A 14,391-nucleotide genomic window follows, 5' to 3' on the forward strand; every position below is an offset into this window, starting at 1 on the left:
TATTCCTATAAATTCATTTATTCTCATGGTTGTATCATTTAGAATATCAATGCTCCCTTTCTCTCCAGGCAAAGCCTTTCATTCATAATGCCAAGCCAGCTCTAACCACAATTACAAATGATATTCTCATCACTTATGATGACACTCATCTCTTTTCTCTCCAGGACATCTATCCTTACTTGTCTTGTCCCTACTAATTATTCAGTTTCATAAAATCTTCTTTGGATTATATTCTTATCAATCCAAGAGGAACCACGATAGTTCCAGTGATGGCCTCCTTTCTATCTGTGTACCCTGGAGAAGATCAGAGATGCTCTCCTTGATTTTCTTCCCTAAATGTTGCCTCTTAGCAGAAATTACTTAAGGTTTTACAACTCCATCCACGTCATAAGCTCACCTCTGCAGACGTTTGTGCTGCCAGGAAGTCTGCCTGATATTGCCCTGGATGAACCACTGCTTCCTACAACTGAAGCCTGCAAACTTTGCCTCCTTATCACAGTTCCATATCCCTCTCTCTCTTTCTCTCTCTCGTAACTTGGTTCAAAGTGCCTGTTTCTGTGCTGTAAGATTCTATGTGACCTTGTTTTTGACCTCAGTTGACATCTCGAAGCCCCAAACCTACTTTCCACCAGAATATTTGTCCTTCTACTTCAACACTTCTATTTCTTTTATAACCATAGACTGGATTAACTGCCTCTGATCACCGCTCCATACATGCTAACCTGTGACAAATCTTATTCACCAGTTATTCCTCCTCACACAGGCTCTGTGAACCTCAACATAAATACATTTTATTTCAAAGTTGTCCTGAACTTAACAAACTTGTTCATCAACCATCCCAGGACTTAATTCCCCTCCTCTAACGCTATGAATATTTTGGTCGGGCCCATCGGAAATAACTTGATTCTTTCTCTTCAACATTCATGTACCCCATTATCCCTTCATATCTGCTTACTGGCAGAACCTTCAGCTGACTTGACCTTACTCTTTAGGAAGCCCTCATCTATAAACAGCTTCCATCCTTTTTTTTTTTAATTTCCCAATACTAACGTGTTCAACAATGATTTTGGTGACTATCCTGGTTGTTCATGTCGCTGTGAAATGCCAAAGGATGACAAACGGTGAAGTTCCTAAATAGAATATACTACCAATGGAGGAATAAGGGTAAATAGGGTGATAATATTTGGGCTTCAATTATAAGATTTCTTGTCCTTGACATGTCTCCCAATTTCAGAATCCTGCATTAAAAACAAAACTTGTTTTTAAATCTCTGGTTACTGGATCAGTTCCAAAAGAAATGTGGCATGCTGGGTGTTCACCAAGCTGAAAGGTCTGAAGGTTGATAGGTCGCCTGGAACAGATGGACCTACACCCCAGAGTTTTGAAAGAGGTAGCTTTAGAGATTGTGGAGGCATTAGTAGCGATCTTTCATGAATCACTAGAGACAGAAGTGGTCTTAGAGGACTGGAAAATTGCAAATGTTACTCCACTGATCAAGAAGCGAGCATGGCAAGAGGGGAAACTATAGGCTGGTTGGCCCGACTTCAGTGGTTGGTAACATTTTAGGGTCCATTATTAAGAATGTTTCTAAGTACTAGAAGGACATGATAAAATAGACACAAAAAGCTGGAGTAACTCAGAGGGACAGGCAGCATCCTCCAAGTCCAAGGCGTAGCTATGGGCACCAGCATGATTTTGTGAAGGGGTGATCTTGCCTGACAAAGCTGTTGGAATTCGTTGAGGAAGTAAATAGTTGGATAGCGAAACGAGAGTAAGGGGATGTTGGTTACTTGGATTTTCAGTCGGCCTTTGATAAGATGTTGCGCGAGAGGCTGTTAAACATGATGAGAACTCATAGTATGAGAGGGAAGATACTTTCATGGATATAAGATTGGTGGAATGGCAAAAGGCAAACGGTGGGAATGAAGGGGGCTTTTTCTGGTTGGCTGCCATTTCCTAGCAGTGTTCCACAGGGAACAATGATGGGTCTGCTACTTTTCATGACGTATATCAATGATTTGGATGAGGGAATTGATGGCTTTGTAGCCATGTTTGCGGATGATACAAAGATAGGTGAAGGGGCAGGTAGTGTAAAGGAAGCAGGGAGTCTGCAGAAGGACTTGGTCAGGTTGGGAGAGCGGACAAAGAAGTGGCAGATGGAATGTGTGGTCATGCACAATGGTAATAGGAATAAAAGCATAGACTATTTTCTAAATGGGGAGAGGAATTATAATTCAGAGATGTCAGTTTTGCTGGTGCAGGATTCCCAAAAGGTTAATTTGAGGGATAAATTGGTAGTAAGGAAGGCAAATGCAATGTTTGCATTCAATTGAACTAGAATATAAAAGCAGGGATGAACTTATATTCGGAGGAGTTTTGAAGGATGAGGGGAGATCTCATTGAAACTTACCGAATAATGAAAGGCCTGGATAGAGTTGATGTGGAGAGGTTGCTTCCACTAGTGAGAGTGTCTAGGACCAGAGGGAACAAACAGAATAAAAGAACGTACCTTCAGAAAGGAGATCAGGAAGAATTTCTTTAGCCAGACGGTGGTGAATCTGTGGAATTCACTACCACAGACAGGCGTGGAGAGAAAATCTTTGGGTATTTTTAAAGCAGATTGCTAGGTTGTGGATTAGTAAGGGTGTCAAAGATTATGGATAGAAGGCAAGAGAATGGGGTTGAGAGAGAAAAGACAGATCACCCATGATTGAATGGTGGAATAGATATGATGGGCCGAATGCCCTAATGCTGTTCCTATTAATTATTTTGAAATGTGAAATGTTTTCTTGACAGTCAAAGGCTATTCAAAAATCATAATATAAATTGGGTCTGTATTTAGCTATTACATAGAGCAGTAAAAAGTGAAGTATGAATTATGGAAACAAAATCAAATACTCACATTGCATGAGAGATTCAGTTTAACACAACACTTGGCTCAACTAACGTTCAAAAATCTGACTGTAAAAATGAAACCTATAAAGAAACCAATGTTAACACAAAATGACAACTTGTAAGCCATGCAGGGGTGAAATAAAGACCAAAATAATTCCATGAGAACATAATTGAAAGAAAGGTAATTAACAAAAATTTGTACTGTAATTAATACCCAATCATTGACATAGTGGAATGTAATATTCACATCATTACGCAGCTTACACATTAGATTTTTTATACCCTAAATATTTGTACTGATATTGTCATTATTAAAAGCCAAGGGATAAACATTATAGGAAATTAATTTTCCTGCATGCATATAGTGCTCATACCGAACGAAGATAGACACAAAATGCTGGAGTAACTCAGCGGGACAAGCAGCATCTCTGGCGAGAAAGAATGGGTGATGTTTCAGGCCAATACTCTTCTTCAGAAGTTCTGAAGAAGGGTCCCGACTCGAAACATCACCCAATCCTTCTCTCCAGAGAAGCGGCCTGTCCCGCTGAGATATTCCAGCATTTTGTGTCTATCTTCGGTGTAAACTAGCATCTGCAGTTCCTTCCTACACATTTTATAGTGCTCATATATACCTAGCTTTCTTGGGCAGTCAAGCTGAGAAAATTCTAGCATATCTGTAAACATGTAAAAATAGACTCTCTAAATAGTACAATTTCTCAAACCGGTTATGCTCCAACTATAAATTCCAAATCCTGGTGGGGTTTTTTTGCACTGGTCTCAGCTCAGACTACTGATTTACATTCACTTAAAGCTTCTGGTTTGCACTGCACAACTAGTTCTGCTTCATAGTTGGTTACCACAATTTTGTGCAAATAAAGTTTCCAATCGTGTTAAAAAAAATGTGCGATTCTCTTCTAACCACATCTGTACAAAGGACGGCTCCTAAAACAAAGGAAAGTGATGTAAAATTGCTCAGTATTTTTGCCTGCAATTGTAGAGCAAAGGCAGCCATTTAGTTAATTGCTGCAGAACTTGCTCTGAAGCAGCTATCTAATTTAACAGAACCATGGAATGAGTACAGCACAGAAGGAGGCCACTTGGCCCTTCATGTTTGAACCAGCTCTGTGAGAACAACCTAGGAACCCCCACCCTACCCTTTCTCCACAGCCTCACAAATGTTCCTCTCTATACAATTCCCTCTGGAAGACTACAATGGAATCTGTTTGCCTGCATTCAGATTAGTCTGAAGAAGGGTCTCAACCTGAAACGTCACCTATTCCTTCTCTCCAGAGACGATGCCCGTTCCGCTGTTTCTCCATCATTTTGTGTCTACCTTCAGATTACAACTACACATCGTGTAATTTTTTCTTCATATCACTCTTAATTCTCTCCCCCTTTACTTTATATTGTAACGTCTCGTCCTCCACTGGTCCATCAAAGGAATTAATGTTCCTGTTATCTGCTAAAATTCCATGCTGTATACTGTGTAATTAATGTCCAAGTCATTAATTGATGGTAAACAGAACAGCGGCCCAAACTTAAATACTGGCAACAATACTGGCACGTAGGTCTCTCCGCTACAAAAACAACCATTCACCACTGTTGCCTGCTTTCTATGGCTTAGCCCATTTTACACCACCAACCCGAGTCCCCCCATAACCCCGCAGGATTTTATTTTTTGGCAAATCTATCTAATATCTGTGCACTGTCTATATTAATAATACTTGTTCAAGTACCATTCAATTTACCTGGATTAAATATTGAGTTTCCCACCACAGTTATTAAGCCAACCGGCTAAAGTCGCCAGGTTTACCTCGCTCCTTAATATTAAACAATAATGCAGTATTTCCAATCCTCTAGTACTCTTTCGTGCAAGGAAATTTGGGAGTATTTCCATTGTTGCTCCTTTAGTAATGTTGTCAATGCATTGCAACTTGATGGGATCACTTTTCTACATCCATCATTGTTCTACATTTTAGAACTGCAGCTTTATCGATCTTTAATATCCAATTAATTGGGCGTTTGATTATTGGATAAACAATGACTGAATGCCGATCAATGCTTTCCTGTCTGTGTTTGCAGTGAAGTAGAATTCAAAATGCGCACAAGGTATTAACACCTCAGTTAGTATTAAGCCTAGTAACTGATGACATTGGGAAAACGTACCCACCATTCTTATATTAACCAGTGTCTACATGAATACCTACGGAGGTGGCCTTGTATGTTCTATCAAGTATAATCGAATAATAAGAAGGAAAGTTCATCCTTTCAAAGGGTCAAAACATGGACAATAAATACCAAGTTGACAAATGCTCTGCAACTTTGAAAATTAATTCTGAAAAAGGAAAACCTCTCAATAACAAATAAGCTTCAAAATAACACGTTTAAATAAATATCATTTAAAGGAAAATATTATACTTAAACATCTTACCTTTTATAGAGCTCTTGGGTGCTGAAAGTATAATACAAAAACACCGTGTTCCCTATGAGGAATACCAATATCCACAGGGCTGTAAGTACTGATCTTTTCTCCTGTTGGAATAAAAAACACTAACATTAAAAACATTGAATCTTTGTCACAAAAAACGCTCTTGAGGTTGTTTTAGTCTCCAAAAAAATGCCTTTACCTTTAGCAGGCTTCCAAGAAATAGCTATATATTTTACTGTAACGCGATTGCCAAAAACACGAGTGAATCTGCATTTACATTGCGATTTTAAAAGGAATCATCATCAAAAGTTATATGTTATTAAGCAGAGGTGGCTTTGTCAAGGATATAGGGTGAATTTAATGCTGGAGCAGGGAGTGTAAAATAAGGTTTAGACAGGAAATATAAGACATGAGGACTAGGTGACCACAGTTCTATTTACCAAATATTTGAGTAAAGGAAGTGAGGACAGGAGAGGGCTAAGATGGAGAAGTGATGAGTCGGAAGGTACGGAGGAAATTTAGGATTAGGGGAGATTGCCAAAATAGGCTGAATAATGCAACAAAGGAATTTAGACATCAGAAGAGAACATTTTAAATTCAAGGAATTGAAAGGAAACAAGAATGGAAGGGCCGGGTTTGATGTGGGGCAGGTTTAGATTATTAGATAAAACAAAGTTGTCAGATGAAGGACAGTGAGCCAAATTACTGCAGAGTCAAATATTATGTTGCTAAAGATATGATGAGGGGTTTCATAGTAGATAACCTTAATTGGACATCTCTGTGGTCAGTAATGTTCCTTGCATTGGAGAAGAAATTCGACCAAAAGCTCAGCAAATATTTAGGATAATTATTACACAGCGGATAGTCTTATACAACCTCAGACAGTAGCCAGAAAGAGAGAGAGAGAGAGAGATTGGAATCAGTGACAAGTGAATGGAGTTTTTGCTGGATGCTGAAGTTGATATAACTAGCCTTTCCCGCTTAGCTGCAGTAAATCCCAAATCACCCAAGTCGACATGTTCAACCATGTAGCTGTACTTGAAACATGAAGAGGGGAGGTGGAGAGATTGAGTACATATTGTAAATGTACATGTGCATATAAGGTCATAAAGGGACTGGGAATTATAGGGGCAGGGAATCTAAGGGATAGAGCCAAAGATTCATCTCTGGGGCAGATGCAAGTAGCAATGGCTTAAGTGTGTGAAAATAAAACACAATTTATAGGATATTGAAAGAACAACTGAATACAATTTTGTTTTAAAGGCAAAGGTGAACTCATAAGTGGAGTAGCAGTCAACTGTCAAGTGTTCCTTTTAACATCATTAGTCAGGTCTCTAGATTAATTGGAAAGTGCAGTACCAAATGAGTGTAACATGGCAAATGCATTGAATGACATTCCATTTTATATACGCAAAAATACTTAAGAAGAATTAAAGTACAGTGAGCTCACTCTGGCCTCAAATGTGAGAAAAGAAAAATCAGAATTGATTTATAGTGATCTCAACGTGGGAAGCAAGATTGCTTCACTGTAAAATGTGCTGAAATCTTATTTTAATACATCAACACTAAGCAATGTTATTGTGTTTCACCCTTTTTTTAAAAATCAGAATGACATTATTTTCTTGGATGTTTTATGCGATTTGTTTGTGATACTGTCAATTGTTAAAGGATTCATCGCTCAGTTAAAATAACTATAAGGTTCTCAACTAATAAATCAGTAAGGAATTAACAGAAATCAACTGCAAAATGATCAATCTTCTTCCTCGCAAAATGTTAGAAGTAGGAACTCTAAACAGAATGTGAACTGTAATAACCTGTGTGATGAGATACAGAGTCTGTCTGTGCCAAATTAGTTGATCTCATGCAGCGTGGCTCTAGGGAGCTACAAATGAGAGGCAAAATAGGCAAGGTTCCCACTCTTGATAGCTGTCCAGTGGTCCTGCTGAAAACTGCTTGAGTGGATGTGATTGAGGGCAGAGTGGACTCAATTGTTGCGCTTTCCAAAAGATGAACAGCTTGTCAAGACTTACTGCCTTGGCTCAGATAAGGACTGCAGTATGGGTAAGCTACTAAAAGGAAGCCTTCCTAAACACAATCTTACCCCAGGCAAAATAAAGTGTCAAAACCTAGCTGCAGTCAAGTAATGAATACAATGGCAATCAGATAATAAATCATTAAAAAGTTAAAACTAATATAGTTTTTTCAAACAAACTTGGTGGTAAGTGGATTCGCTTCCAGCTGATCTCACTATGCCCTATTTATATAATGTCACACAATTAAGGAATTTATCTGAGGAACCCTAAAGTTCAGAACAGCAGGACAGATACATAACTTCCTCACTGTCACTGATTCAAAAGGTCCAAAGAATGAATGGAGAACATGGTTATGTTTTTCTACAACTGCAGAACAACACCGCAGAAGAGTGAAAAAATAAAAGGAATTGGAATGTTTAAGAAGGAACTGCAGATGCTGGAAAAATCAAATGTGGACGAAAATGCTGGAGAAACTCAGCGGGTGAGGCAGCATCTACAAGATACAAGATACATTTAATTGTCATGGAGCGAAGGAATAGGTGACGTTTCGGGCGAGACCCTTCTTCACACTTGGAATTGGAAAGGGGGAGGAATTTTAAAACAAAATCTATCTGGTTGAAGGGTGTAAAAATAGAAATGCTATTAAGGATGAAATACTTACTCTCAAAGAAACTTGGTGCTTCACTGTTAAATTTGCATAAGCAAAAGTACTAGCCATTCCAATGCATACAGCAATCCCTGTATTAAATGCAAACAAAAACAGTTGTATGCGGTTTCAAAAGATAACGTTTCAGGGTATTATTTCACCCCAGTTTTCCAACCCTTCACAAATACGCGAATTGACTAGTAAAACCCAGCTCCATTGTCATCATCCCTAGTCTTATAGAATTAGAATCAGTTACTTATCGAATGAATTCAGATATTCTGAGCAATGGTCGAGGTGCACACTTAGCAACATAGTTTCAATAGTAAAACAAATCCGCCTTCTGATCAGGATGAAGATCATCTTATTTGAAGGATAGTTGTAGATTACCTATAAGTGGTTTCACTGGGAACATTCTCAAACATAGCTGCAAGGAGATGGTGATATTGAACTGCCAGAACCAGTTTCTGAAGTGATAGTTGCTCAATTGATTATTGAATAATACTCAACATGACAAATATTGACAGATCTCCGATTTTCAAATTACATGTTTTTGCATATCTGTGCAGCTTCTAATTAAAAATGAATAAAGCTAGTTTGAAAGGCAGTTTCAATTCAATAATCATAAGCAAAGCAGCCTTGATGTAAAGAATAGAAATATTCAATAGATCAGCCAATAACCTTAGAACAAGAAATAAAATTAACTCTTCAAGTCAATAATCTTCCATCACAATTGGCCAATCTAATATTTAAAATGCTATTTTAAAAGCATGCTTAAACATATTAGATGTTGAAATGGCAAACTCAGGTAACTTTAATGTCACACATTCATTGTGAAGAAGTGTTTATTCCTTGTTTCCATTTTGTCAATTGCTAAGTGGGACCAGATATTGTGTGGACTTTGTAGACATTTGGTAAATTACACTTCTGGTCATTACACTATGGAGAGGAGAGGGTATGGAGGAGATTCACCAGACTGAAATAGAGTTTTCTACTAACAAGAGACAGGATGGGCTGGGTTAGTTTCCTTGGAGCGGAGGAGGCAGAGGGACGGCATTATAGAGGTACGCAAAATTATGAGGGGCATGAATACGACAGACAGTAGGAAACCTGACCCCTTAATAGATATAATATTTCTAGAACTAGAGTGCATAGTTTTAGGATAAAGGGTTTAGAGAGAATGCAAGGACAACCTTAATTGAATAGAAGTTGGTTGGATTCTAGAGGCAGGTATTCTCACAAGATGTCTAGACAAGCACTTGATACAACAAGGAACAGAAGACTATGATCCAAGAGCTGGGACAAATATGAAGATAGTCGAGAGTCAGCATGAACACGGTGTTGAAGAGACAGTTTTAATTTAGTTTAGTTTAGAGATACAGCGCGGAAACAGGCCCTTCGGCCCACCGAGTCCGCACCAACCAGCGATCCCATCACACTAACATAATCCTACACACACTAGCGACAATTTACACTTATACCAAGCCAATTAACCTACAAACCTGTACGTCTTTGGAGTGTGGGAGGAAACTGAAGATCTCTGAGAAAACCCACGCAGGTCACGGGAGAACATATAAACTGCGTACAGACAGCATCCATAGTCAGGTTTGAACCCGGGTCTATGACGCTGCAAGCGCTATAAGGCAGCAACTCTACCGCTGCGCCACCGTGCTGCCCAGCTTCTCCTGCTTTATGACTATGAACTATTAATGGCCTGTAATTATAAGAGTGCCACCCATTTTAAACCCCATTGAAGCAGAACTAATCAAATGTTACAAATGGGTGAGGTTTAAGCTATAAAAAGGCCATGTTTTCATTTGTAGTAATATTATGATGTATTCTGCAGCTCGTAGTTGCATGGTGAACTGTTGGTGAACTACAGTGGTGTATTTGATTCTCATTTCTGAATTTTGCATAGGAAATGCAGAAACCAGAGAAATGCCCTGTGGCAGAGTCTCAGTGTTCTGAGTCAAGGGACTGGATGTACTTTGCAACTGTGCCCTTCATTTTATCCCAGCTGTAGCTGACTCAAGTTGCATAACCCCATGGAAATTAAAGGCACCATTGCCATAAGTAAATACTACATTAATCTTAATGTTAGATTTAATTTTAATTAATTTTCAGGAATTTAAAGTGATTAATAAAATTACATTTATTTGCATTTAAATCTAATTGAATTGTTTCAAAATGTTTATGATTATCAGACATTTAAAAATAGTTTAGTGGCTTTTGGCAGGCGAGGGTTGTCAAAAGGGAATAGATAGTGTACATAGTAAAGGGCCTGTCCCACTGTACGAGGTAATTCAAGAGTTCTCCCGAGTTCTCCCCTGATTCGAGCTTGTGTAATGTACGTTGCGGGTACGGGCTCGTACGAGTAAAAGGTAAAACATTTTTTTATCACGAGTATTTTTGTACTCGTGGACATTTTTCAGTGTTGAAAAAACGTCACGAGTTGACCGGATTTCCCGACTACCTACCGTTACGCGTACGAGCCGCTACATGACATCCACGAGCTCCTACGTACATTACACGAGCTCGAATCAGGGGAGAACTCGGGAGAACTCTTGAATTACCTCATACAGTGGGACGGACCTTAAGAGTCTTTTCCCTTGGTGGACTGTCTAAAACAAAGGGGCACAGATAAAGTGAGAGGTAGGATGTTTGGAGGGGATCTGAGGGGGGATTTTTTTTTCACACAGAGTGGTTGTAATCTGGAAAGTGCTCTCTAAGGACACAATGGAAGTAAGTGTTCTCACGTCATTTAAGATGACAAGCACTTGAATCACCAAGGCATTGAAGTCTATGGACCAAGAGCAGGCAAAATGACCTAAAATAGATAGGTAGAATGGTTAGCGTGGCTATGGTGGTCTAAAGGTCCATGGCTATGGTGGTCTGCATGACTCAAAGAAACCCTTTAAGGTAACACTTCCGGAGGACTGTGGCTCTCTTGCTATCTGCTCCACTTTGCTCTCATGATTAGAGAGTTAATTAGTTTATCCTCTGTTCTTAGACCAGCTCAATACAAGCAGGTGGGCACCATGATGGGGTCAGAGGGTTAGAAGCACTGTGGAGAAATCCAATAACAACCGGAAAACCCAAGCATATAACAGGACAGATGTAGGACAGCACAGTGGTGAAGCTGGTAGAATTGCTGCCTCACTGCTCCAATGACCTCAATTCAATCCTAACCTCTACTTTAGTGAAGAGTTCCTCCTGTGTTCTCCCAATGACTGTCTTTTCTCCAGATGCTCTGGTTTCCTCCCACATCCCAGAAACTTGTGGGTTGATAGGCCACTATAAATTGCCTCTCGTGTTACTGAGTGGTAGAATCTCGGGGAGAGGTGATGAGAATGCAGGGAGAATGAATTAACAATGGATAAGCACAAGTGGGAAGGAACGATGGTTGTATGCATTAAATGGGACGAGAGGGTTGTTTAATGTAATGTAATTCGGCCTAGATATCTTCCTTCAGAATGTTTAGTATCATCCCGGTTTTCTCCTGGATCTCTGGTTTCCTCCCACACTCCAAACATGTACAAGTTTGTAGGTTAATTGGCTTGGTATAAATGCCAACATTGCGTAGGATAGTGTGAATGTGCAGGGATCGCTGGTCAGTGTGGACTCGGTGGGCCAAAGGGCCTGTTTCCACGCTGTATCTCTAAACTAAAACAGACTGTTAAAATAAGAGCGTTTGATGCGCTTTGTAGCACTTAAGCAAACCATGTTCTGCGATTGGTTTACTATCTGGAATAACAGGGTTGCAAATGGAATCAGAGCAGATATACAGGAGACCCGATTGCTTGATGTGAACACAGAAGCTCTCAAGTATTCATTCTGGCAATCCGAAGACTAACTGCAAAAGTTGCCATGGCGTAATTAATAATCAGTAATAATCAACACAGAATTTGTAGCTCAACAAACTGTTATTAGCAGAAGTAAGTTTGAAAAACATTAAAATACCCATACCAAGCTTATGCTGAAAGCAAACTTTTGCCAGTAATATCAAGATAAAAGGAAGCCCCTTCTGAAGCCATGCAATGGCAGCTTTGAGCTCAGACAGTGCTGGGGCCGGCGTTCCAGGCTCATCACTACCATCTTCCACATTGCCATGGCGATCACCAGAAACATGTAACAGGGAGGAGCGGTGGTGGCTGTGGTGATAATGGTGATGCCTGTGGCGGTGATGGTACTGCATGTTCTCTGTGCGAATGGCTCCTTCCTCCTGCGGGGTCATCTGAATAAACACGTCTCCAGTTCCAACTGAGGCACCGAGTGAGGATCCCAATACTAGACCAGATTGGAATGAAGCTGCACTTATCGGCCCTGCCTGAAGACCAGTCAAACCAGCAAACATCTGCTGAGGTGATGGGCTTTCAGGTTTGAGCCCTTCAAAAACACCATTCTCATCCACGCTGGTCTCTGAACCAACTGTCTGACTTCTTAATCTGCAAAACAGAAAGAAAAAAAAACAAGTTCAGAAAATACACTGCAGTTTAAAACTGGACTCGTACAAGCAATATATCATGTTGGATATATCAACTACCAAAGTTCATTTACTTTTGCAATTCACATTGATTAAAAATTCAACAGCAGAATTACCAAAATAAATGTAGCCTTTGGCAATCTACATGCAGTTATGTAGGAGGGCAGAGGCATCAGTCAATTAACAAAAATGAACATCTACAAAGCCATTTTGCTGTCTGTTCTGAAGAATGCAATGTAGCCTGAATGTGCAAATCAGTTCTTAGCTGCACGGTATGATCACTAACCCATGACATGGATGCAAGGTAGAATTAGGCCATATGGCCCATTAAGTCTACTCTACCATTCAATCATGGCTGATCTACCTCTCCCTCCTAACCCCATTGTCCTGCCTTCTCCCCATAACCTCTGGCACCTGTACTAATCAAGAATCTATCTCTGCCTTAAAAATATCCACTGACGTGGCCCTGAGAGCCTTCCGTGGCAAAGAATGCCACAGGTTCACCACCCTCTGACTAAAGAAATTTCTCCTCATCTCGTTCCTAAAATAACGTCTTTTAATTTTGAGGCTATGACCGCTAGTTAAGACTCTCCCACTAATGGAAACATCCTTTCCACATCCATTCTATTCAAGCTTTGCACTATTCTGTATGTTTCAATGAGGTTCCCCCCCTCATTCTTCCAAAACTCCAGCGAGTACAGGCCCAGTGCCGGCAAATGCTCATCATAGGTTGACCTACTCATTCCTGGGGTCATTCTTGTAAACCTCTTCTGGACCTTCTCCAGAGCCAGCACATCTTACCTCAGATATGGTGCCTAAAATTGCTCACAATATTCCAAACGCAATCTTACATTACATCCTTGTTTTTGTATACAAGCCCTCTTGAAATAAATGCTAGCATTGCTTTCTTTACTACCAATTCGACTCGCAGATTAACTTTTTGAGGAATCCTGCACCAGCACACCCAAGTCCCTTTGCACCTCTGATTTCTGGATTCTCACACCATTTAGAAAATAGTGTATGCCTTTATTCCTGCTACCAAAATGCATGACTCCACACTTTGCTACACTATATTCCATCTGCCACTTCTCTGTCCACTGTCCCAACCTGTCCAAGTCCTTCTGCAGAGTCCCTGCTTTCTCTGCACTACCTGCCCCATCACCTATTTTCGTGCCATTGTTATACAACTGAAGAATCTCATATATTATTGGCTAGCTTACCTTCATATTTCTACTTTTCTCCCCGTATTTTCTTCCTCTGTGCTTCTTTAAAAGCTTTCCAATCCTCTGGCTTCCCACTAATCTTTGCTATGTTATACGGCTTCTCTTTTAGCTTTATACTGTCCGTGACTTTTCTTGTCAGCCACGATCGCCTCTTTCTCCCCCTAGAATCTTTCTCTTTCTTTGGAATGAAAAAATCCTACATCTTCCAGATTATTCCCAGAAATTCCCATCATCCCTACTAGGGTTCCTTTCCCATCAACTTTGGCCAGCTCCCTCAGGCCTCTGTAGTCCCCTTTGCCCAGCTGCAATACCAACACATCCGATTTCACCTTCTCCCTCTCAAATTGTAGATTAAAACTTATGTTGTGGTCGCTACATCCTAATGGTTCCTTTACCTCGAGTTCCCATATCAAATCCGGTTCATTACATAACATTAAATTCAAAATTGCCTTTTCGTTGATAGGCTCCACGGCGAGCTGCTCTAAGAATCCATCTCGGAGGCACTCTCCAAATTCCTTTTCTTGGGATCCAGTACCAACCTGATTTTCCCAGTCTACCTGCATATTGAAATCTCCCATGACCACCGTAGCATTGCCTTTTTTACATGCCAATTTTATCCCCCGATGTAACTTGCATCCAATATCCTGGTTACTGTTTGGGGGCCTATAAATAACTCCCATTACGTT

General features: G+C 40.1%; 1 protein-coding gene across 1 annotated transcript in view; it reads right to left on the reverse strand.

Annotated features, from left to right (window-relative positions):
• The window catches only part of rnft2 (ring finger protein, transmembrane 2), a 45,323-nt gene that overhangs the window by 26,633 nt on the left and 4,299 nt on the right, over positions 1 to 14,391 (reverse strand). The window contains exons 3-5 of the mRNA XM_055655596.1: positions 11,966 to 12,444; positions 8,018 to 8,094; positions 5,327 to 5,427 (exon numbers count right to left, since the gene is read on the reverse strand). Of these exons, the coding sequence (XP_055511571.1) occupies positions 5,327 to 5,427; positions 8,018 to 8,094; positions 11,966 to 12,444 (657 nt within the window). The remainder of the gene's footprint in view (positions 1 to 5,326; positions 5,428 to 8,017; positions 8,095 to 11,965; positions 12,445 to 14,391) is intronic.

The sequence above is a fragment of the Leucoraja erinacea genome, chromosome 25 (genome assembly GCF_028641065.1).
Source record: "Leucoraja erinacea ecotype New England chromosome 25, Leri_hhj_1, whole genome shotgun sequence".
Lineage (NCBI taxonomy): Eukaryota > Metazoa > Chordata > Chondrichthyes > Rajiformes > Rajidae > Leucoraja > Leucoraja erinaceus.